The sequence below is a fragment of the Oculina patagonica genome, chromosome 5, assembly GCF_052425735.1.
Source record: "Oculina patagonica isolate OP01 chromosome 5, crgOcupat, whole genome shotgun sequence".
Taxonomy (NCBI): domain Eukaryota; kingdom Metazoa; phylum Cnidaria; class Anthozoa; order Scleractinia; family Oculinidae; genus Oculina; species Oculina patagonica.
In genome coordinates, this window is record NC_135762.1 from 25,618,419 (window position 1) to 25,644,204 (window position 25,786).

The 25,786-nt window shown below is 39.0% G+C and overlaps 2 protein-coding genes across 10 annotated transcripts in view; one reads left to right on the forward strand and one right to left on the reverse strand.

The window, feature by feature from the left end:
• LOC144653540 (dual 3',5'-cyclic-AMP and -GMP phosphodiesterase 11-like) overlaps positions 1-25,786 on the reverse strand; it is a 260,413-nt gene that overhangs the window by 212,069 nt on the left and 22,558 nt on the right. For 2 of the 8 annotated variants that reach the window (XM_078513559.1, XM_078513558.1), the window contains exons 13-23: positions 24,971-25,117; positions 23,412-23,519; positions 22,129-22,238; positions 21,745-21,832; positions 14,944-15,044; positions 13,153-13,230; positions 12,858-12,921; positions 12,234-12,392; positions 10,824-10,922; positions 9,550-9,592; positions 7,485-8,246 (exon numbers count right to left, since the gene is read on the reverse strand). In XM_078513559.1, coding sequence (XP_078369685.1) covers positions 9,563-9,592; positions 10,824-10,922; positions 12,234-12,392; positions 12,858-12,921; positions 13,153-13,230; positions 14,944-15,044; positions 21,745-21,832; positions 22,129-22,238; positions 23,412-23,519; positions 24,971-25,117 — 984 coding nt within the window. In that variant the 3' untranslated portion in view covers positions 7,485-8,246; positions 9,550-9,562. The other 6 variants (XR_013570760.1, XR_013570759.1, XM_078513562.1 and 3 more) reach the window with 6 other exon arrangements.
• LOC144653608 (uncharacterized) lies at positions 452-4,066 on the forward strand. 2 transcript variants are annotated; one of them, XM_078513651.1, is made up of 3 exons: positions 452-1,007; positions 2,582-2,711; positions 3,257-4,066. In XM_078513651.1, the coding sequence occupies exons 1-2, from the start codon at positions 707-709 to the stop codon at positions 2,674-2,676; spliced, it is 396 nt and encodes a 131-aa protein (XP_078369777.1). In that variant the 5' UTR covers positions 452-706; the 3' UTR covers positions 2,677-2,711; positions 3,257-4,066. The 2 variants fall into 2 exon arrangements, with proteins under 2 accessions (XP_078369777.1, XP_078369776.1); XM_078513650.1 differs by lacking the exon at positions 2,582-2,711 and having other exon boundaries at positions 455-1,007.

Consider the following 25,786-nt stretch of genomic DNA (forward strand, 5'->3'; position numbering starts at 1 on the left):
CCTATGCTCAGGGCTGTACCTAGCTGGGGGGCAGGGGGCGCAGTTGCCCCCACCAGGAAAACTAGATTTCTAACATAGTTTTTGATTTTGCTGGGCTATTTCTTGTAGTTATATTGGAGTTTGCCCCCGCAGCGGAGTTTTAATAGCGGAGTTTGCCCCGCAGACAAAAAGTCCTAGGTACAGCCCTGATGCTCATATATATTGCTTATGATATCAAAACAGAGATTCATACAGCTATCAGTTTTGAGGTCAGTTCTGGAAAAATATATTTTTTGGTCTGATTTGAAACTGGGTGGAACAGGATTTATGAAACTTAGCGGCACATCCCAATCCCACCAAATAATTCCGATGCCCCCCCCCCCCCCCCCCACCCCGCCGCCCCAAAAAAATAGAATCCCCCCTAACACAAAGGTAGACTCAAGGAGACTGGAACCAGGCACCAATCGAACGTTTTGCATATATTTCGCAATTATTCACGTGGCGCGTGGCTTTGTGTTCGTTTATTGTATTGCCTGAAACATGTGGAAGGCAGTAATTTTAATATCCCGTGCACTGGGTTAAAAGGCAGACATTTACTCCCTTGGGATACATTTAATCGATCTACCAAGCAAACAAGTTTGAGAGTGGAGCCTTTGTCGGGCCGAACAACGCTGTTGTTTATAAATCCCTGCAAGGGAAAAAACTTTTAGGTCCTTTTAGGCTTAAAATGACCGAAAAGACGCGGATAAAAACTACACTAAAGAGAGAAGAAGAAAAAACGGAGAAACCAAACGAAGAGCTTGAATCAATCACAGTTGTATACAATGGTAAAGATCATATGGTGAAGTTTCCGAACGATGCAGACGCGAAAGTTATTTGTCAAAGCATCAAGCGAGCAACCGGCGTTAAAGGATCATTTTATGTCCACTTCGGTGAAAAGACAAACAACTATTTACATTGCTCAAGTGTTACGAGAGGAAATCTGGCTAAACTTGCTGGACAGTCTCTTGAAGTTAGGGGTGGAAATGGTAAGTTATGCAATTTTATCCTAAAGTTTTGTTCAGATTGTTTCGTTGCTTCGCCGGCATACCGGCTTTATAGTTATTCCATGAAAATTAATGTCGCAATACTAACGTGAATGAGGCAATATTAATTAGGCTCTGACATTGTTTTTGCTGTGGTAACTATTAGGATGGCATAAACAGTGATACAGAAATGATATTGTGGAGAAATATATGTACGTCTACACGAGGTGTATTTCAAAAAGCTTTTCGAAAGGGTGGTGGATAAACACTGACCCCCAGTCCAGGACACCCCCAGGACACCAAATGGACTACCAAATGGACACCCCAAATGGACACCGGACATTCCGAGTGACAACTGAGTGTGCCCTAATTTGCACCTCGTTCCGACAACCTAGCCGCCAAATGAATACACTATACATCTGCTGACCCAAATAGCGAAGACCATGCCCAGACTCAGCACTATTTTTCCTCAGGATTGTCTGCCTACCGGGTCTCCCGCTGCGCGCCGTTATTCATCTTCCTGCCACATGAGCGTCCAAGCCCTAACTTTATAAAAGTTGGATCTCTGTGAGTGAGTGCCTCTGAGTCGATATGTTATCACACTTCGTGATAGCGGAAGAATTAAAATGGGGAGAGGGAACGAAAAGTGACGAGTGATGCAAAGCAGTAGTGCACCGCTAGTCCATTTGGGATCGAGTCAGGGGGAGCAGGAGGGGGTCAGTGTTTTGTCCACCACCTTTCGAAAGCAAGGTGGAAATGGCCGGTGTTGGTGCAGGGTGATAAACTGGCGGGGGAGGGGGGGGGGGGGTGCTGGTCCCAAACAGCGATTACAAGCCTATTTTCCTTCAAATCATGAATCACGAAGTTTTAAGACAATTTCACGAACCACAACATACGTTATTAGAGAAAATGAACTTTTTCTAGGGGGCCCCTTGTCAGTCGAAATTTGAAATCAAAGGCCACCCTTAGTTACAAATGACTCATCTGATCTTGGCTGTATGCGTATTTCCCCAGGGCGAGGGGGAACATTGAACTCGTATATGAAGGGGATGGGGATGTTTGTTGTCTCGCTTAGAAGTGTAAATTATGGATTCTTGTCTCACTGCGGATGTTCAGGACAGAATGCCGATATTTTTAGCTGCCAACTAGTCATGTTTAGGGCTGCATGTGATTGAAAAAAAAATGCCATCCCACTCTTTTAATGGTCTGCACTGATCAGGAATGTAAAATGGGGTCTTTTAGGGGTCGAAAAAAGCTTGAACCACACCCAGATTGGTCTCTTGTAAGGGTTTAATTCACATTTCTGACAAGCATCCCTGGCCCTTTTATATTAAGTCCCAGTGACAGATCCAGACCTTCAGATAAGGAGGGGGGGGGGGCGATTATCCACACCCTAGAATAAGGGGGGGCACTCTTAAAAAAATTTTCTTGGCCCTTTGGGCCTCTATTTTTTCTCAAAATAAGAGGGGAGCCCCTCCCCTAGATCTGCCACTGAGTCCCCCCCCTTGGCACCAGGAGTATTACCCACATATGAACATCATAAAAATCAAAATATTTGTTTCTCATGTGATTTACAGAAACCAATGATCACAAAACAAGCGTGACATTTTCATTGCACCCTCTTGGTATCCAAGCTCTCCGGGCCACCACAACTCAATACGCTCAGTTGTAGGAACATTTCTCAAATAACAATATTTAAGTTAAAAGGTATGGATAAACTGAAGTTTTGTTGTGACATCTTTTGATTTTCTAGCTTTTTTCAAGTTTAAAACACTGATCCTTGTATAGAGAAATCAATATGAGAATAATTTTGTGTAGGATTTCCTCCTGATGTCAATCAGAAATTTTTTGATGCCACTTCGTTTACTCTGATTTTATTTCTGGCCAAAACAAAGCGTATTAATTTTCAAAACTAAAATTTAAAATGACATTTCTTTGAAAGAATCCTTTCCCAGACCAAAATAGGAAATTTCTAAACATTGTTTTATACTAAAATCTTCAAATGCTATAGCCTAAAACCTAAACAGTGACCTGAGAATGCAGTGGCTCCGAGAATGCATCCAAGAAAAATCTTAAATGACAAGAACCCTGAAATTGAAATTTGGCTAAAATTCTCCCAAGCACACAATGTTTTAAGGACCATTCACCACTCCTATCTAAAGCTCTTGATCACTTGAGAACTTGATCTGATATCATTTACTTGAATTAGAGTGATATAAATCTAAACTTCGTTGAAATGCATTGCTTTTCAGATTTCAACAAAGGAGGAGATCCCATATGGTATTACAACAGCCAAACACTGAAACCAGACGTGCTGGAAAAGTTTAAAGAGATGCAGATTATACCCTTTGACAACCCTCCTTGACAATGAATTGCTGCCGTTCAGCATTTGAATGACTCTGAAGCAGGAACTCTTAAATCCTGTATTCTATCCAAAATGTTTGTAACCCCCTTTCAATGTCTTACTGCGGCTATCAATGTTTCTTATCATTAATTCCTGCAACAGCAGTAAGCACACAAGTCACTGTGGCTGCATAAGCAGGCTTTTAGTGTTCATGTTTTTTCTGGAAAATTAATGATATTTAGCCTGCGAATACAGCCACCTCTCTGCACTCTGACCTGCTTGTTGCGTTCGGATCGGAGCAAGAAGAGGCCGCTGTATTCGCAGGCTAAATGATAATTGTGTAAATATGTGAAAAGACAGAGTGGCTAGCTACAGCTGGCATATTGATGCTAGCTATAGCAGAGAATGCAAAGTGAATATTATTTTAGTAAATTAATACAATTTGTGTATAATTCATGTATATATTTCTGCATGGATGTGTGAATTGACAATTAAAAGTGTTGTGGAGTGCGAGAGAAGTTAATAAATTTAAGACAAAAAATTAATTGTTTGAAATTACTTTTGTAATGTGTAAATATTGAACTAAAATAAAACATAGTTGCAGTGTTATTGGTCCATTCTGGTAAAGGACATCACCCCTCATTCTATAAATTAAATTGTTTTAATGTTTTTGTTGCAAATTATGGATATTTTTCTTCCAAGTGGCCTGGTTCAAGTAGTCCCAATGAAATGACTCCAAGCGAATAAAAAAAATGGTAAAAGCAATTTGTCTCCTCCAGTTTTGTTTTGAATCATACTTAATGCCTAACATATTGGACTTGGCTTCCACTGTTGGCCTGCGAAAGCAGACAGATTTCTGGCTGTTGTTTGACCCCACTGAAACACTCACAGGCTAATACAACAGCCTGAATTGAGCTCCACTGTCCAATTACCAGTACTTATAGCCTTGTTACATGGTTTAATATACAATATGGCCACACAGTTGAAACACTACTATTGTATCGCACTTGTGAAATGAACAGCAAGTATTATTTTTTTAAGTTTTAAAACGGTAAATTGATGTAATCAATCAGTCCCATTCTGTAACAAAATTAGAGAATGCATATTCTGTATTGAGATTTACAGTGATTCATGTGGCTTGAATAGCAGGGGTAGATCCAGGATTTTTTTTAGGAGGGAGTGTACCACTAAGGAATGGCATAACTGACTCTTTTTTGGAAAACCAGTTGTATTAGAAAGCTGCTGGTCTTCTCAGGGGGGGGGGGGATCCATCCCTTTCGAATTATTAGTGAATTGTGTAGTTCCATAAATTAGCCATACCTCCCTCACGGAAGGAATTTTTCCTAAGACCCCCCCTACCCCCACCCCTCTGGAAAATCCAATTAAGCTTCATACATTTCCTTAACATTTTTGGCCTTTGAGACCCCTCCCACCCCCAGGAATTTCCCGTCCCTTCTGTGGGGGGAGTATGGACATTTTCTGGTACTACACATTTTACAAGTGCAAGTACTGATTGACAGGTGGCAATATTGAACAAATTAATTGTAAAATGAACAGCTGCAAAATGAGCAAAAAATGGCTCAAACAATAGTTTCTTTTCAGTTTATTTATTAAAATTTAACACTACATCACTGCATTACACAGTATGCCCTATTGATAAGTTGCTATTTATTTATTGTTTATTTATTTCTAACCTCCGTCACATAGGTCACCTCATCAAATTAAATTAAACGGGCTGGAAAAATATTTCAAATTAAAAATATTTCTTTGCCCAGGTGGGAGAATCATGTTTTGATCTACTGACAGCTTCCCAAATTACGATCCATTCATTGCACAGAATAACTATTTTGAAGAGATTAAAATACTTTTGACTTTTAGTCCTGTACAAGCTGAATAACATTACTTGATATACTACTACCAGCTAATTGGGCTTTTGCGTCAGTTGGTCATTGACATGTCAATCTAAGGAAATGATGATAGTGGGGCAATAATAAGCTGTCTGGTTTAACAGACTTTCTACTTCATGTTTGGTTAACTAGTATCTCTTTGGCAGTTTTCTATAGGGGGATCTTTGTTTACAATATTTGCCTCATTAGTATAAGTGCTTTACTTTCGGATCAAGCTTCAAAAATATCAATCCTGAATATTGAAAGTACATGGTACGATTAACTTCCGCTATAAATTTAAACCTGTGACAGAGGTTTGACAACTTGATTTTTTTACAAAGAACGTATGAGCTCATTAGCGCTTTTACCACCCAGACATTTTGCAGGTTTTGAACGCTTATATCTCCTTGAATATTACCCACAAAAAGCTGAAAATTCCAACGATGATAAAGTTTCACAAGCTCTTTAAATATCTGAAATCACTTTGAATGTAGCATGATGCCTTCTCTATGCAAAGTCGTATGCTAATGAGGCAAAATGTAAACAATAACGCCAGCAAAGATCGCCCCATTGTTTGGACCATTTAGATAGGTTAATGTGTGGTTCCAGAAAATATCCATACCCACCCCACAGAAGATCATTGGAAATTATGACGGGGTGGGGTTGGGGGGTGGGGGGTCTCAAAAGCCAAATTTATGAAGCTCAACTGGAATTTCCAGACAGGGTGGTGGTAGTGGGGTGGGGCAAACCAAAAACCTTCCACGGGGGAGGTATGGTTATTTTCTGGAATAACACAATGTAACTTTCTGTAGCTTTCATATTTTCTTGGCATCCACCACACTATGATTGACATTGCTAGTCTCATGACCAATTATTGATTCAAAGGCTCATAACTACACTGCTATGAACAGCAGTTGATTTTGCTACAGCCTTACTACATATACATATTTAATACTTATTTCTACTGAAGAGACTGTTACATCAATAGATAATAGATTGCACACCTTGAATTTGTAAAGCAATATGTTTATCTTGACTAACAACAAAACCTGCAACATGTTTTTCCAAGACAGCAAAATCATAAGTTTAGTACCACTTTTTGCCATTAAAACTCTTCTCATATTACTTCTTATGAATTAAAAGTTAATTCACTGTAAAATATTTTGAAGCAGGTGTCGACTGAGAAAAAACAGAATTTGTTGAAAAACAACAAATTCATTCATCCCCTCCCCCCACCAAAAGAAAAAGGTAACATAAAAGTCTCTCTCAATTAAAGGAATCACAGCAGCCAGAAAGCTTGTAAGTGCCAGCACTTGAAACTCCGATTTCTGTCCCCCTTGATGAGATGCTAGCCCATCGCAGGACACCCTCTAGCATTTTGTAAAGCTGTAATTGTCAACAGGCTGTTGATACCCATTTATACTCCTGGGTTGAGGGAGGCAGTGCAACAGTTAGGTGTCACCCCAAAACACAACACAAACACCCCAGCCAGGCTTGCGAGGTTCCCTTTTTTTACCTCGCATCTTAGCCAACTGTCTCAGGTAGAATGAAATGAACGTGTTACATGGATATTTGTTTTCACAGGTTACCATTAGTCAGAAATTTTCTTATTTAAGTCCTAATTTTCTTACTTATAATGAACGCCTTTTAAAACCAAAAAATATTTGGCATTTAAGAGCAACAAAAGGTACATAAAATACATGTTAAAACCAGCACTAATACTATATATGCCCTGCTATCTTTCATGCACATATAACAGCCATAATAATTATTACATTTTGTAAAGCTCGCAAGCAAAAAATACATCTTGATCCATACCTTGTATTGACTAGGCAACATGTTTACTGATAACACCTTTATAGCTTGCACATAAAGTCCAGGACCAGGTGGCAAATGTCGAAATCTTGTAATAGTCCTTTACTTTCACAAGTTCTATTATTAAGATGGCTGTATTGTTCCAGGATGTTTTGTGATCAATAGCAGTTGATGTGAGACACAGAATATAAACTGTTGAGCTCAGGTTGAGGGATTGTCACTGCCAATCAAAGGCATGATTTCTCGCCAATCTAGGCAGTTTTGTATCTATGTCACAACTCGTAACATTAGTCAACTGTCACGCAATCAAAACTAACAGGATCTCCAAAAATGCATCTTAAAGGGGCAAACTGAGGGCCTGTTCATATGGAGAAATGTTGTTCCTGGTAGAAGGGTACTTTCTCTCCCCCCAGGTTTTTTTTTTTGGGGGTTTTTGGTAACTCTCAAAATCTAGCCACCCCAGACAAGAGAGCTTTTCTTGCATTTCTCAATGAATAACTGCAAACTGTTTATATGAGATATCACAAAGTTAGCTCAAATGGTAGGTTGAACCCTGGTGGAGGGTCACTCACTTTGAAGGGAGGGTGACTGACCCTGGGGGTGAGCCAACTTTTTTTTCCATGTAAATACTTGGCTGTTTTTGACTTGCCTACCAGGGACAAGTCTGGACATACAGAACATGGACGAAACCACAAGGTCCAATTTCTGGTTTAGTTGGCAGAGACCTTTTTTTCTTATATAAATGCTCAGAAAAGATGGCTTGGGGGAAAGGGGAAACTCCTCTACCAGAAATAACTTTTTTTTACATCAACAGGCCCTGAGAAAGCTAGTTACCTTCTGTTGCAGTGACACAGATGGATCTATTCCTTTTTAATGGGCTTCTGCTTGATGTTCAGGCCTGATCTAGCACACATCACACCATAACAAACACAGTGTGTGATAATATAAGCCCAATTGAGCTAGACATTTTTGATAGTGAAAATATAGCAGCCACTTGGATAATTTTACCTAGTAACGCACAATATTATTTATACAACCATTGATTGGCAATGATCTTACTATTCATGTACTAGAAAATTAAATTTATATGTAGTTTATGTACAAGGATTTCTATTTTAACTCTTATAATAATGCTATTTATCTGCTGCTGAGAAGACGACCAACAAATTGCTCGTGAATTTCTTCTCAAAGGCAAAGCTACAAAAGAAAAAAGGAAACTATATTACTGAGGGAATTCTTTTAACATTTAAAATTCTCAGTGTAAATAAATTGCTTCTGATCATTGGAGAACATAATATTGTTCAAAATAATGCCCTTCTCTTGAAATCACCAAGAGATTGCATTCTAGGCTTGTTTTGGCACTCACTACCCCAGGGGCTTATTAAATTTTTGGACTTTGAGAGTGAACGCTTATTCAAGGTGGGCGCTTATTCAAGGCTGGGGGCATATTGAATTTTCACCATTTCTCGCAAGAAGTAAGTTTATTTTACAACAAAACAATTAATAATAATAATAATAATAATAATAATAATAATAATAATAATAATAATAATAATAATAAAACCTGAAGATGTACCAAAACAGAATTTTAACTGTTCATTGAAAGCATCTGTAAAATACTCAGAAAATCTTGGTCTTCAGGGAAGTCTCTTCATCAATTTCAATCTCAATTTCAAAAATAATCAAAGTACTCCTCTTGTGCACTTCAGTATTTTTTGAAAGGGGGTGGGCGCTTATTCGAGGCTACGTGCTTATTAACTTTTTCTTCCTAAAGGATGGGCACTTATTCGAGGTGGGCGCTTATTCGAGGTTGGGCGTTTATTAGAATAAATATGGTATACACCTAAAACATAATTCTCAAGGGCAAGTTAAGGCCGCAGTCCTCTCTAACAGCCTCCCTGATAACATTAGGACATAAACACATTATAGGACCTTTCTCAAATTGTTCACAACCTTTTTAAAACAGAGTTTAGTATTAATAAAATTTTTGTTTTATTTTTTTTTCTTTTAACTTGTTTCTTTTATTTTTGTTCATTTATTTTTAAAACTATTTTCTCATTGTAGTTAGACTATTACTATTATCATTACAGTTATTATTTTTAATTATTATTATTATTATTATTATTATTATTATTATTATTATTATTATTATTATTATTATTATTGTTGTTGTTGTTATTATTATTAGTATTAGCTTTACTGGTAGTGTTAGTATGATCAAAATCAAGGAAAGACATTATAACAAAATGTTAGCTTGATATTTTAAGAGTCTATCTATGCGTATGCTATTTCAACCAAAGCTATTACATGGCAAACAACAGACATAACATCCAATCAGAAGTATTTAACAAATAAGTGAACCTGAAAAACTGTGTTTATTTTACAAAAAATATCACGTGAAATGTTTACATACTTACTAGGTAATATTTAGTTCAAGCATGCATGCACTTCTCAGCTAAAGCTATACAAACAAAGACAAGAACAAATGTTCAGTATTTACATTATCTCAGATCTCATCTCTTTCTCCACACTTGGTTCGTTATCTGCATAAAGAAGATGAACAAGACGACTTAATTAAGCTGAAAACATTTGGGTTATTGCGGTCTTTTAGTGATATGTGAACTCTGAAAGTTCAAAAGTCAACTAACGATTGCATTTTCTGCTGCTGTCAATCATAACTATGTCGACAGCCAATGAACCATGAAAAACAGAAACAAACAAAATGGAACGAAATCTACCAATCACAACTGATGGATGCGACTTTTTGACCTCGTTGAAGTGAACTTCTCTTTCACAAGAGGTCCACTAAGATGATTGATGGCAGCAAAAAGCGTAAACTGTTGGTTTAGGATTAAATTTCAGAGTTTGCATATCACTGAAAACCGCAATAAAAGGAGCTACCTACGTTGCAGACTGCACATCTTAAAAAAAAATTGGCAAATTAATTATTTTAAGTCTGATTTTTGTAATCAATCATTGATCATTCTATTAGAATATTCCTTTAAAGGGAATATACAACTACGAGTGTTTTCATAGCAAGAATACCGAAAACAACACCCTCAACATTACATAAACGTTAGTCCTCACCAACAAATATGATTATACCTGTGCCTAATCTCGTACCCAGATCTTCTCATCCCTCGGAGAGAACATCTGGTAAAGTCAGATTTTGCTTGCATCAGATGTGTCAGAAATGTGACACACGACGCGACTACGCATGCTCGGCAATTTAGTAGATGAAAAGCTCACTTGGCCGCTGTAAATAGCTAATTAACTTCTTTCCCATACAAGGAAAGACAAGGAACACAATCCTGAAATAGAGTTGAGAAAGAAAAAAGCCGCCAGTCGTGTTTTTGCTGATAAATTAAAACACTGAAACCAGCCTTTAACGGTGGGGAAAAGCGCACACTGTGTTTGACGCGTACAAGCTAGCTGTACATGTCAAGTACGCGTCAGATTGGCAAATTTTTTACCCATCTTTTTACCCACGAATATCGTCATTTTAAAACATTTTGTCCTAATAAGCTTCAACTACAAACTGTATCTATAGCTTATTCGCATTAGTAACGTTCAAAACACGACGCGTTTGTAGAAAACCTTAAAACCAAATATTTTCCTACTAGCTAACGCACGGTGCGCGCGTGCGAAACAAAGTTTGCATCATCCACGCGCAAATGCTGAAGCTGTTCATCAACCAATCAGATTGGCGAACTGAACGCACTTGACCAGATGTGTACTACCGTGGTAAGTAGACATCTGGGTACGAGATTATACCTGTGCCTTATAGTCGTCGGCAAGTTTCTGCCATTGAAGTTTGTTCTCTCTGCAGCCTTCCTTGAGAGGTAGAAGTTTTGGATTCATTTGTGCGAAAGCCTAAAAAGATGACTTTAATGTTAGTTTGCGTTAAAGCTACTCAAACCCCTTTTTGCTAAAAATAGTATCTGACTTTAAAACATGAATCTGCACATAAGCCAAATACATGTCCATGTACACTTTCACACCCTGCTTAAAAGCTTATGTCCAAATACAGAAGTCCTAAGTGACTTAAAAGGAGAAGAAAAAAAAATGGCACTTTTTTTTCTTCACACCACGAAAAGGCAATTCTGACATATGTTAGTCACCAAAATTTCAGCTTCCAATATAACCCTGTGAAATCCTTGTCTGAAGTAGTAGTTTGTACGAAAATCGAAAACCAGCCGACCAAATCTTGGAGTAACTTAGCAGCCTGGCAATGTATGCATGAAATCAAAGAGCTTGACCTGAAATTTGGCAGGAAGGTTAAACATTGACACTCCTTATTAATTATGTACTGGCTTCTTTTTTAAAATGCCTGTCTGTGCACAAATTTAGCTCCAAAAGATAGTAAAAGTTGAGTTCTTTGACGTCACGCATACATCGCCAGGCTGTTAAGTTAATGCAAGATGGTGGCAGCCAGTTCTCAGTTTTTGGACTACTTCAAAGAAGGATTTTATAGGGTTTGAATACTCTTTGGAAGCTGATAACATAATTAACTTTGAAATACCTTTTTGTTTTTTGTTTTTTTGTTTTTTTGTTTGTTTTTTGTTTGTTTTTTTTGTATTTTAATATTTTTATTTCATATTCAATACTACTGACAAATACACTCTAGAAAGTTACAAACTTACAAAAACAAACACTACAGATACAAGAAATCTGTTACAATAAGGCTTAATTTTTTTCTAAATTGCATGCAGTAAATAAATTGATACAAAATGAACACTCTATGATAAAAATGACAAAGCTAAAATAAATTGCTTAAGAGACGCAGTATGAGAAAGAGACCTACTATCAATTATTACATTTCTTTGTACTTGCCCCATTTCTTGAGATAAGTAGACCGTTTATTGTTTAATTTGGCGATTTTTGATTCCAGTTGATGGATCTTCTTAATCTTTGTAATTAAAACTATGACGGAAGGTTTAATCTTATCATATCTACAAGAGTATATGTAATTCTTCGCAATCAACAAAATGTGATTTACAAACAAATTTTCCTGGGCTTCGATGATGCCTAGCATTATTTCTTTGTAGGATAGAGAGTCAATTTGAATTGCTTGATCTCCAGCCACCTTTTTGTTGGTGTCAAGAAAAAAAGTGCTATTTTGGAATAAACTTCCCCTTTGATATAAATATTAAGCTGATTAAGCAATATTCTTTATCATCTAACCTTATACAGAGGTAAACACACAGCATCAATGAACCCAACTTGCATCTGCGGCAGTTCATCTTTCTTGGCTCGGTCCATCATTGCCAGGGGCGTTGCCTTCAATTCTTGCTGTTCAAGATCTCCTTGTTGGAAGAATTCCTCGGCTACAAGAAGAGCTGTCTGTATAGGTAAAACAAAGAAAAAAACAAGAGCATGCTAAACCCTTGACTGACCCATTTGTTGAAATAATTCACCCATTATGTTCTTGGGCAAAACACTTCACTCTTGCAGGGCCCCTCTTCCTTTCCACCAAGGGCCAGGTGGTGTTCAAAGCATGATTAAGCTTAATCCGGGATAAGCGTGAATTTTTATTTATTTATTTTTTTATTTTTCAGTGAGGTTTTCTGGTCATATTTTCTGTCCTTCAGTTGATGTGACTAATCTTAAACACAAAACATAAGCAATAAAACCTTTTTGCACAAGAGAAATCGAACCCTCAATTAACTTTTAATCCTGGGTTAGTGGTAATTGGCTTTTCAAACACATTCATTTCACCTCTGAGGAGGAACCACAGTGGACTAGCATCCCATCCAGGGGGGATAAAACTCAAAGTTGCAACACATATTTAATTAAAGGGTCTCTTACCCTTCTCTGGACAGGCCATGGTTTTGTGATTGCTGAAAGATCACATGCCGTCATCATCATTGCCCTGAAATGACATGGTCAACGAAAAAATAAAAATTACATTCCAATCAGTTTGGGCTATATTTGTTGAGTAAAATTCATCGGACAAATTGCATGCCCTCGTGCAGTGACTTCAGGATAGTGTGATAAAATTCAGAGTTTGAAATCTGAAATTTTGTCATTTCCTCCGTGACTGATTTTGTGTTGTTTTGATTCAGTGTGTTTAGAGTTTTAGCAGCCACAAAATCAACCATACCTCAAAAGTTCTCTATTCTCATCAGTTGACCAGTCTTCGCACCCAGCTTCAGCTTTCTTGAAAAATTCAGCCCGTTTCCTGTCACAAAAGAAAATTATCGATAAGCAAAGTCCAATACTGAGCACATCTTGCACACTCTGGCAGGGTTCAACGAATCACTAGCTCAGCTGTCTGTGACAAGTAAAAAAGTCACCAGGAATTCAAATTTTTTTTTTTCCTCAGCAAAGCCTTAGCAAAGCCTACTTGACTATCTAGTGGGTTTTTGAGCAGCAGAAGACTAAAAATAAATACTAATTTTGATCCATGACTGTAAACCCAAGAATTGCATCACTGTAACACCTTTTTGGAATGATTGTGCCACATGAAAGGGCAAGAAACATTTTTAGGTACATGAGACATGGTGGCCTCGTGGGTTGGTGCACTAGACTCCGAATTGTGCAGGTTGCGTGACCTGGATCACTGTGTCATGTTCCTGGGCAAGATGCTTTATTTTTACAGTGCCTCTCTCCACACAGTTGCAAACCAATGGGTACTGGCTAATAAAATGCTGGGGGAAATCCTGCGATAGACTAGCATCCAATCCAGGGAGGAGTAGAAATCCCGGGGGGGGGGGGGGGCACTCCCATATATGAGCTATATAGGTATGTGCCGCTGTGAAGGGTATGGTTTTCAAGGAGTTTAGTCTGGGTTGGGGTATAGAAATCAGAGAGTTTTGGTCTAGAACAGGGTATCATTTGCCGAAAAACTGATCAGCAGTATGAAGAATTAAGTCCAGAATAGGAATAGAAACCCGAAAGAGAAAGAGGCTTCCCTACACGTGAATAAAATCATTGTGACAACGTTGTTGACAGATGGTTTTCCTTTAAAAACACTGATTGTGATACAGTTCTAAAAAGAAGCAAGTCTGGGATAGGGTAAGGGTTTCAGAGTCCCAGCGGCACACCCCCACCCAAAAATACACAGGGTGCCCCCCCCTCCCGGGGTAGAAATACTCCTTATTGCTTCATTTTATGAAAACCAGAGATAAGCACCTCTCTGATGGGCCAGCAGGCTTGCATGTGAACTTAGAGGAACGTCATAGATTTTAGCCAAATTTAGGCATAGGAAATGGGCACCAAATTTGGTGAAATGAAAACAGTAAAGAAACATTTCAATAACACAGCAACTACAAAAGATGGTAGGATGGCCGAAAGTGAAGAAGATTGAAACAGATTGCAATATGGGTTTTTGAAATACTGTTAGGCTGAATTGTTTTTAAAGTTAATCTTGTTTGCTTGTAACTTTAAATTATAAAGCACAGGAGACATATTATTTGATTGTAATAAAGCTATGGTTTTGTCATTGACATGGGGAGGCGCGGTGGCCTAATGGTTAGAGCGCCGGACTCCGGATCAAGCGGTCCGAGTTCGAGCCCCGGCCGGGGTCACTTGTGTTGTGTTCTTGGGCAAGACACTTTACTCTCATAGTGCCTCTCTCCACCCAGGTGTATAAATGGGTACCGGCGACATAATGCTGGGGGGAACCCTGCAATGGACTAGCATCCCATTCAGGGGGGAGTAGAAATACTCCTAGCCGCTTAATGCTACGGAAACCGGGATAAGCTCCGGCAGTGTGGGCCGCTTGGCTCGTGGCTTCTCCCCCTTTTGTCATTGAGATAGATTGAGGTAATTTTTTCGCAAATGTTAAGTTTCATAGTGAGTATTTGGCAAAACTCAATAAAATTAACTTAACTCAGCAGTGACACAGTCCCTTTAGTTCTTACCAATAAACAGAATTGAAACTACCACTTACTGGAAATACAAGGCCAGATCAGTTGCAATGATTGCTTGTTCTACAAGTTTAATTACTTTGTTATAGTCCTCAGCTGACAGTGAGCCAAAAATTTCATTTCCCTGAAATGTTAGAGACACAAAAAGATTAAAGAAATTCTTGCCAGAACATAATTTCATTATTTGACAATATCATTGTATCAGAATGTCACAAACAGAACTGATGGTTTATTTTGACCAAAACTGTTAATTACAGGGCCTTGGCAGGGTGCGAGCCAGCAAGTCATTCTGGTTAGCCTGAATTACAGTGGTTAGCTTAAACAGCACTCTGGTTTGCCTAAATGAAACTCTGGTTAGCCTACAGTTAACTTAGGTAGCTTGTGTGTAGCCTTTACATTGGGATAAGGGAATTCTGGCTCACATGGTTCACATGGATAGCGAGTCATGTGAGCCGTTCTGGTTAGCCTTTGAAATAACAGACTTACGATAATTGGGAATTGGGGTTTCTGACTGGCATGGCTGACATATTGAACACACTCTTAACAACAGGCAGGAAATAAACCTCAATTTACAGAATAAGTAATAGTAATTGGACTGAGTGGAGTACAATTCAGGAAGTAATCGGGTGAGTAATTTCAAAATCGGCCGAGCGCGCAGCGCGAGGACGATTTGAAAATATGAGCACGATTACTCTCTGAATTGTATGACACGAGGTCCAATTACTAATAAATTAATGGTATCAATATATACCTGGCACGAAATTGGATAGAAAATTTTGGTGGAGTTTTTTCTGTATCTCGACTAGCTCGACTGCCTTTACATTAAGTTATTCTGTACGTTATTAGTCCTCTTTTAGTAACATTTCGGTTGATCTGTAAGTACTCAACTATACTCGATTCACTCTGAACCACAATAAAGTCTATTAGACCATCAAAACTCTTCTCATTATCTTGATTGAACCCTACCACATGATAATAGATTTTTTCAACTCTACGCAACTACTAAACTACTAGCATCACATCTTCACTCTCAAGTCAAATATACCACATAATAACAACTTTTCTCAACTCAACTCAACTCTACTACACCATCACAACTTTTTTCAACTCGACGCAATACGTGGATGCCCAACTGTTGTACCCTACTCTGCTGGACACCACTTGAATCTGCTTTACTATCATGTACTCTACTCCCGCATCTACGCACGTTACTTGACTGAACTCGTCTCTACTAGATTACACTCTGTTCTACTCTACTCTACTAACAATATTCTAGTCGTCTCTACTTTACGAATGTCGATTGGACTGGTCTCTACTCTTAACACTTCTTTATTCATCTCCGCCACGCTACTGTACGTTTATGTAAGCTTATGTGACTGTTCTCGTCTCTATTCCACTCGACTCAACTGTACTCTACTGTACTGTACTCTACTTTGCTCTAGTCTACTATACTTGATTCGAGTCTACCATACTATTACGCTACTTTTATTTACTCTACTCTACTCTAGTATAATATACTTTATTCGAGTCTACTCTTCTGAACGCTGCTCTACTCTACTCGTCTCTACTCTGCTATATTTCATTCAAGTTTACCCTACTGTAGGCTACTCGACTCAACTAGACTCGACTCGACTCTACTGGACTATCTACTTCACTTGGCTCAACTCTACTCTTCTCCACTCTACTCTTCTCGACTGTACTATACTCGACTCGACTCGACTCGACTCAACTCGACTCTGCTCTACTCGACTCAACTTAACACTACTCCACTCCACTCGACTAAACTGTACACTTCTAAGGCCCTACGTTTTCATTCTAAATTTTACACCTCTACGGCTTTACGTTTTCATTCTTAACTTTACACCTCTATGGCTTTACGTTTTCATTCTTAACTGTACATTTCTACGGCTCTACATTTTGATTCTAAACTTTACGCTTTTACGGCTCTACCTTTTCATTATAAACTTTACGCTTTTACGGACCTACGTTTTGATTCTTAACTGTACATTTCTACGGCTCTACGTTTTGATTCTAAACTTTACGCTTTTACGGCTCTACCTTTTCATTCTAAACTTTACGCTTTTACGGCCCTACGTTTTCATTCTTAACTGTACATTTCTACGGCCCTACGTTTTTATTCTTAACTTTACATTTTTACGGCTCTACCTTTTCATTCTAAACTTTACACTTCTTAACGGCTCTACGTTTTTATTCTAAACTTTACCCTTCTACGGTTCTACGTTTTTATTCTAAACTTGACACTTCTACGGCTCTACGTTTTCATTCTTAACTTGACACTTCTACGGCTCTACGTTTTCATTCTTAACTTGACACTTTTACGGCTCTACGTTTTCATTCTAAACTTTACACTTCTACGACTCTACGTTTTCATTCTTAACTTTACACTTTCATTCTTAACTCTACACTTCTACGGCCCTACGTTTGAATTCTTAACTGTACACGTCTACGGCCCTACGCCGGTTTTCCTCCTAAACTTTACGCTTTTACGGCCTTACTTTTTCATTCAAAACTTTACGCTTTTACGGCTCTACGTTTTCATTCTAAACTTTACACTTCTACGGCCCTACGTTTTCATTCTAAACTTTACGCTTTAACGGCGTTACGTTTTCATTCTAAACTTTATATTCTACGGCCCTAACTTCTACGTTCTAAACTTTACGCTTTTACGGCTCTACGTTTTCATTCTAAACTTTACGGCGCTACGTTTTCATTCTAAACTTTACACTTCTACGGCCCTACGTTTTCATTCTAAACCTTACACTTCTACGGCTCTACGTTTTCATTCTTAGCTTGACACTTCTACGGCTCTACGTTTTCATTCTTAACTTGACACTTCTACGGCTCTACGTTTTCATTTTAAATTTTACACTTCTACGGCTCTACGTTTTCATTCTAAACTTGACACTTCTACGGCTCTACGTTTCCATTCTAAACTTTACACTTCTACGGCTCTACGTTTTCATTCTTAACTTGACACTTCTACGGCCCTACGTTTTCATTCTAAACTTTACACTTCTACGGCTCTACGTTTTTATTCTAAACTTTACACTTCTACGGCTCTACGTTTTCATTCTAAACTTTACACTTCTACGGCTCTATGTTTTCATTCTAAACTTTACACTTATACGGCTCTACGTTTTCATTCTAAACTTTACACTTCTACGGCTCTACGTTTTCATTCTAAACTTGACACTTCTACGGCCCTACGTTTTCATTCTAAACTTTACACTTCTACGGCTCTACGTTTTTATTCTAAACTTTACCCTTCTACGGTTCTACGTTTTTATTCTAAACTTGACACTTCTACGGCTCTACGTTTTCATTCTTAACTTGACACTTCTACGGCTCTACGTTTTCATTCTTAACTTGACACTTTTACGGCTCTACGTTTTCATTCTAAACTTTACACTTCTACGGCTCTACGTTTTCATTCTTAACTTAACACTTTCATTCTTAACTCTACACTTCTACGGCCCTACGTTTGAATTCTTAACTGTACACGTCTACGTCCCTACGCCGGTTTTCCTCCTAAACTTTACGCTTTTACGGCCCTACGAGTCGTGTCGAGTCGAGGTGGAGTAGAGTACAGTAGTATAACGTAGAGTGGAGTAGAGTCGAGAAGAGTAGCGTATAGTAGAGTGGAGTAGAGTAGAGTGGTGTAGAGTACAGTAGTATAACGTAGAGTGGAGTAGAGTCGAGAAGAGTAGCGTATAGTAGAGTGGATTAGAGTAGAGTGGTGTAGAGTACAGTAGTATAACGTATAGTGGAGAAGAGTCGAGTTGAGTCGAGTCCAGCCCAGTCCAGTGGAGGTGGAGTCGAGTCGAGTCGAGTCGAGTCGAGTAGAGTAGAGTAGAGTAGAGTAGAGTAGAGTAGAGTAGAGTAGAGTAGAGTAGAGTAGAGTAGAGTAGAGTAGAGTAGAGTAGAGTAGAGTAGAGTAGAGTAGAGTAGAGTAGAGTAGAGTAGAGTAGAGTAGAGTAGAGTAGAGTAGAGTAGAGTAGAGTAGAGTAGAGTAGAGTAGAGTAGAGTAGAGTAGAGTAGAGTAGAGTAGAGTAGAGTAGAGTAGAGTAGAGTAGAGTAGAGTAGAGTAGAGTAGAGTAGAGTAGAGTAGAGTAGAGTAGAGTAGAGTAGAGTAGAGTAGAGTAGAGTAGAGTAGAGTAGAGTAGAGGTGGAGTAGAGTCGAGTAGAGTAGAGTAGAGGTGGAGTAGAGTGTCTAGAGTGGTGTAGAGTACAGTAGTATAACGTAGAGTGGAGTAGAGTCGAGTTGAGTCGAGTCGAGACCAGCCCAGTCCAGTGGAGGTGGAGTCGAGTCCAGTAGAGTAGAGTAGAGTATAGTAGAGGCGGAGTAGAGTAGTAGTTGAGTCGAGTAGAGTAGAGTCGAGTCGAGTCGAGTCGAGTCGAGTCGAGTCGAGTCGAGCCGAGTCGAGTAGAGTAGAGGTGAAGTAGAGTAGAGTGGTGTAGAGTACAGCAGTATAAAGTAGAGAAGAGTAGAGTAGAATAGAGTAGAGCAGAGTAGAGCAGTGAAGTAAAGATTGTAGCGGAGAAGATTGTAGCGGAGTTGAGTGGTGGTAATAGATTGCTATAATTCTCTCTGTGGACTAGTATTCCTATATCCCTTTTATATAGGCTTTGATTGGCGGGTCGAGTTAGTCGAGGCAGAAGAAACTCCACCAAAATATCGTATCCAATTTTGGGACACATTTGTATCAATAACAAAATTCGAGGTTAGGAAGTCTTTGAGAATCTTTTTTAGTGTGAAAAAGTCAATGGTAAATTCGACTGGTTGTACAATCAGTGGGAAAACAGCAAGAAAGAACCCATTTATATGCGTGTGATTGACGCGCGAATGGCGTAGGTGTCCAATTACAGGTATCTAATTTGAAGTTGCTCAAATTGGATACCTGTAATTGGACACCCACGTGATCTCGCGCCAATTACGCGACAAATCTATAGGCGCGCGAAGAACCAATCAAAATCGAGAATTTTGTTATAGATACGATTAGCACTTTAATCTTACCTGGCTGTTGATGATCATGATACATTGATCAAAGTGATGGTCGAGTTGAGTCGAGTCCAGCCCAGTCCAGTGGAGGTAGAGTAGAGTAGAGTAGAGTAGAGTAGAGTAGAGTAGAGTAGAGTAGAGTAGAGTAGAGTAGAGTAGAGTAGAGTAGAGTAGAGTAGAGTAGAGTAGAGTAGAGTAGAGTAGAGTAGAGTAGAGTAGAGTAGAGTAGAGTAGAGTAGAGTAGAGTAGAGTAGAGTAGAGTAGAGTAGAGTAGAGTAGAGTAGAGTAGAGTAGAGTAGAGTAGAGTAGAGTAGAGTAGAGTAGAGTAGAGTAGAGTAGAGTAGAGTAGAGTAGAGTAGAGTAGAGTAGAGTAGAGTAGAGTAGAGTAGAGTAGAGTAGAGTAGAGTAGAGTAGAGTAGAGTAGAGTAGAGTAGAGTAGAGTAGAGTAGAGTAGAGTAGAGTAGAGTAGAGTAGAGTAGAGTAGAGTAGAGTAGAGTAGAGGTAGAGTAGAGTGAGAGTAGAGTAGAGTAGAGTAGAGTAGAGGTAGAGTAGAGTAGAGTAGAGTAGAGTAGAGTAGAGTAGAGTAGAGTAGAGTAGAGTAGAGTAGAGTAGAGTAGAGTAGAGTAGAGTAGAGTAGAGTAGAGTAGAGTAGAGTAGAGTAGAGTAGAGTAGAGTAGAGTAGAGTAGAGTAGAGTAGAGTAGAGTAGAGTAGAGTAGAGTAGAGTAGAGTAGAGTAGAGTAGAGTAGAGTAGAGTAGAGTAGAGTAGAGTAGAGTAGAGTAGAGTAGAGTAGAGTAGAGGTAGAGTAGAGTAGAGTAGAGTAGAGTAGAGTAGAGTAGAGTAGAGTAGAGTAGAGTAGAGTAGAGTAGAGTAGAGTAGAGTAGAGTAGAGTAGAGTAGAGTAGAGTAGAGTAGAGTAGAGTAGAGTAGAGTAGAGTAGAGTAGAGTAGAGTAGAGGTGGAGTAGAGTCGAGTCGAGTCGAGTCGAGGTGGAGTAGAGTGTCTAGAGTGGTGTAGAGTACAGTAGTATAACGTAGAGTGGAGTAGAGTCGAGTTGAGTCGAGTCGAGACCAGCCCAGTCCAGTGGAGGTGGAGTCGAGTCCAGTAGAGTAGAGTAGAGTATAGTAGAGGCGGAGTAGAGTAGTAGTTGAGTCGAGTAGAGTAGAGTCGAGTCGAGTCGAGTCGAGTCAAGTCGAGTCGAGTCGAGCCGAGTCGAGTAGAGTAGAGGTGAAGTAGAGTAGAGTGGTGTAGAGTACAGCAGTATAAAGTAGAGAAGAGTAGAGTAGAATAGAGTAGAGCAGAGTAGAGCAGTGAAGTAAAGATTGTAGCGGAGAAGATTGTAGCGGAGTTGAGTGGTGGTAATAGATTGCTATAATTCTCTCTGTGGACTAGTATTCCTATATCCCTTTTATATAGGCTTTGATTGGCGGGTCGAGTTAGTCGAGGCAGAAGAAACTCCACCAAAATATCGTATCCAATTTTGGGACACATTTGTATCAATAACAAAATTCGAGGTTAGGAAGTCTTTGAGAATCTTTTTTAGTGTGAAAAAGTCAATGGTAAATTCGACTGGTTGTACAATCAGTGGGAAAACAGCAAGAAAGAACCCATTTATATGCGTGTGATTGACGCGCGAATGGCGTAGGTGTCCAATTACAGGTATCTAATTTGAAGTTGCTCAAATTGGATACCTGTAATTGGACACCCACGTGATCTCGCGCCAATTACGCGACAAATCTATAGGCGCGCGAAGAACCAATCAAAATCGTGAATTTTGTTATAGATACGATTAGCACTTTAATCTTACCTGGCTGTTGATGATCATGATACATTGATCAAAGTGATGGTGCTCCATGGTCGATGTGCTGTACAGTTGTGCTAGTGCCGAGGCACTCCTAAGTGTGTAGAAAATGGTATTTTATTAGTGTGTCAATAAAGTGGAAGCCCACCTCATATCCACCCTGTTAATAACATCAACATATTATCATTTTGAAACAGAGGAAAAGAGCATTTCGAAAATGAACTAACGGGTACTACTACTATTAATAAAAATATACGTCAATTGCATTTTGTATAGTGCAAAAGGAGGCATCTGCCTATGGGAGGTGTGTGTTAATGAAGTTTCAACTGTATTCTTTAGATTAACCACTCATACCATATATGTGGAGACTTGAACTGGCACCAAACTTACTTTATTTGAAATGAATTGTTGGTTCCCCTGTGATCAAGGTCGTGTGATAAACAGGCCACCAACAATGCAAATTTCTCTTCTGGAGTAAACAGATTTCCAAATGCATCCACCTGTAATCCAACAATACCAATAATTTAATATGTCAACAACAATTAGAATTAATTTTGTGGCATTGTTATTGCACTGTGGCACATCAAATTTGTTAACATTTTGATGTGGCACTTGTTCAAGGGTAGTACTTAGCTGAGGGCAGTCCTAAACTATAAGAAACGTTTTTGAATAAAACATAACGAGCTTATTTTTATCAAAAAATGATAGCAACAATAACTAAAGCTCAGTTTAAAATGTCTCTGCATCTCTTTTTTCCATACCACTCACTCACTCATGCCTATTATGCCTAAGGAGCATGTAGGGCAGCAACGTGCTCCCTCTACATCTGGCGGTCCCTTGATGCCCTCCCAGGTCTTCCCCATCTCCTTTATTTCCTTCTCAACCGTCCGTCGCCATGTGATCTTTGAGAGACCTCTCTTTCGTTTCCCTTCCGGCGTCCAGTGCAGGGCGGTTTTTGCAATGGAGGTTTCCTGGCGAGCGACGTGGCCAATCCACCTCCAGCGTCTCCTCATCAAGATGGTAGCCATTGGTTCAGTTCTACACCGTTCAAAGAGATCTTTTTTCCATACCAGGGAGGTATAAACCTCTTCAAATAAGCATTGCCTTGTTGTTCAGGTGTGTGGCCTGGGCGGTAGCCAGACTTTTCAAATAGACGAGGCAAAAGTTGCCAGCGCCAAAAGCTCGAGCTGCTACAGGACTTTGGCGCTTGCTCTCCCAGAAAATTTTGAAATCAAGAAGTTCTGGAAACACTATTTTCAGCATTTTACATAAGGTACTTCTTCAGAAAAATCAACCTCTTTCAACTGGAGAATATTTTACCAACTAAATGTTATTTGTTATTAATTTGAGTTAAAATCTAGACGAGACAAGTGCCTTGTCTTGCCTCTTGCTAGCTACAGCCCTCGTGGCGTTTATTCTAGTAGTGTAGCATCTCTCGTAAGCTTGTAATTCTACTGGTCCTCAAGTGGAGCAGTTGCTGTTGTTTTGGGGCTAGGGGCATTGTTTCTGTTGTTTGTTTTATTGTTCTTTTGAAAAGTTGCAAGCCCTTCATGTGAGACGTTGCGAGAACTGCTGTGCAATTACAGTATTAAATGTTTCAGCTGTCGCAAGCAGCACTTATTCGTGGACAATGCTTATTCCATAAATACACAAAGTGTCACATTAAGACCTACCTTAAGCATGGTGAACATAGTCTGAGCCACATTGAATGCATGTCTCCAATTGTGGTACATCACAGGACGGTAATTCTTCTTCACTGTCAGAATCCAGCGACAAAGAACCTGATGAACAGAATGGTGAGGTAATTAGGGATAGACCAGAACTAGACTAGTCACTTAATGCGTTAGAAACTAGAGTTAAGTACCATTCACCTATACAATTCATAAAATTAAATTAAATATTAAGTAGAAGTGGTATAATTATCAAACTTTGTGGGGAGCAGGGATCGCACAGTGGTGAGAGCACTTGCCTGCTACCAATGTGGCCGGGTTCAAATCCCCGGCCCAGCATCATGTGGGTTGAGTTTGTTGTTGGTTCTTGTCCTTGCTCTGATAGATTTTCTCCAGGTTCTCCAGTTTTCCTCCCTCCACAAAATCAACACTTCCAAATTCCAATTTGATCAGGAATACACGGCCCCACATGCTTTTAGCTTTAATATAGTGGAACCTCTATATAATGAAGGGCCAAGGGACTGGCAAAATATGTTTGCTATAACAATGTTTCATTATATCAGGCTTCTTTTTCATACATTTGACCATAACTGGACTGAAAAATATTGTTGTTATACTGAGGACTTTGTTATTTGGAGGTTTGTTAAAGTGCTACTATGATCAAATTTTCACCCCTTGCTTTTCCTAGACAGTGTTTCCTACAGTATTTAAGGAAAGATTCAAAATTGCCATTTTCCATTTTCAAAAATCTTTTAGTTCCGGAGATATGTAAGCTTAAAAATTTTTTTAAATATGCAAATTAGGGGACTGATGACGTCATCTACTCAACCCAATTTTATGTCAGGTACAAAAATTGAGTTGAATCTCGGTCATTTTTCTGAAGAGACCAATAAAACGTGGCAGACTAATAGTTCTGCAGGTGACACACGTGCAGTTATAATTAAATTATGTTACCATGGCAACCCACTCTTTTCCAGTCCCCACCAATTTACTATGAATATTTAAAATTTTTCAATTCAGAAAAATGAAACCCGGCAAGACGTCTGCCTTTTCCATTCATATGCTTGCCGGATGACGCAAGTAAAGCATTATTATAATGATTGACAAATAACAATAAAGAACGCCAGAATTGGCTGGAAAAGCCTTTAGCATCAGGGGATCTGGAACCTAGTGTGTTGCTATGGTAACCAAATTGTTGGGTTCACATGGTGAAACACAACAAGCAGAGTGTTGCTGCAAAAAAACAGGGAGTTCCAATACAAATCGGCTGAGATATCACTTTCTTCATATTTGATCAAAATTTGGTTGAGTCTATGATGTCATCGCTTTGCTAAGTTGCATATTTTAAAACCTTGAATATCTCTCAAAAGAAAAGAGATATTGGAAAACAGTAAACGGCATTTTTCTTTTCATAAAGAGAACTTGTTAATATTTTAAAATGGCTACGAAAGGAAAGATGCAAATTTCATCATAGTAGCACTTTAAATGGACGTTTCACTGTACAGCTATGTCCAAATAAGAGAAATTTATTTTATTTTTATGTAGTCTTGAATGATGCATACCTGGTATTCCACATTGAAATGCTCATGCAGTTTTAGGTCCATCACCATTGCCAGTGTGCCCAAAAGGGTATCTTGATCACCGACTGTTGCATCATCAAATGTGAAATCCAGCAAGCGAAGGTTGTTGACTGACGGCAAAGGAACAGCCTACAAGAAAACATTGTGAAACGACACATTTTACATTTTCTAGTGAATTTACTCACATGATTGCATTGCGAAAAAAACAAAATAGCGAAAACCCATTAAACTTGACTAAAATTCTACAAAATGCTTATTTTTGAAGGACCTATCATTTGCCAGCCCTACATATGATTTATTTTATTCCTCGCGAAGCGAGGCTGAAGGCCGAGCGTAGCGGGGTGTATAATTTTGTCCCTCAAAGGGCTCAGGCGGGATGAAATCTCGTGTGGAGTTTACAGTCATATATATATATATTTGTGAGCTTGGTGTGTGGCGGAAATGACGTCACACGGCCGCGGGCTGGTGGCCTAATGGTGTGAGGCGTCGAACTTGAAATCAGATCTTTGGGACTGAGGGCGGGGGTTCTAATCCGGCTAGTGTTTTTTATTTCATTTTTTTAATTTATTTTTTGTATTTTTTTTTTTTGTGGGTTCGAATCCTGAGCCTTTCATTTTTATCGTTTTTCTTTTCGGATTAAAATAACACTGATTTCCACATAATACTCCTTCAACGCCTATTCAGGCTATAAACCTTTCATCGCCATCAGGGGCGCGCGGGCGGAAGGTTTGAATCCTCCTGCCGTTCGTAATGCCCTCAAATAAATGTCCAAAATGCAACTATCCAATAATTTGTTGA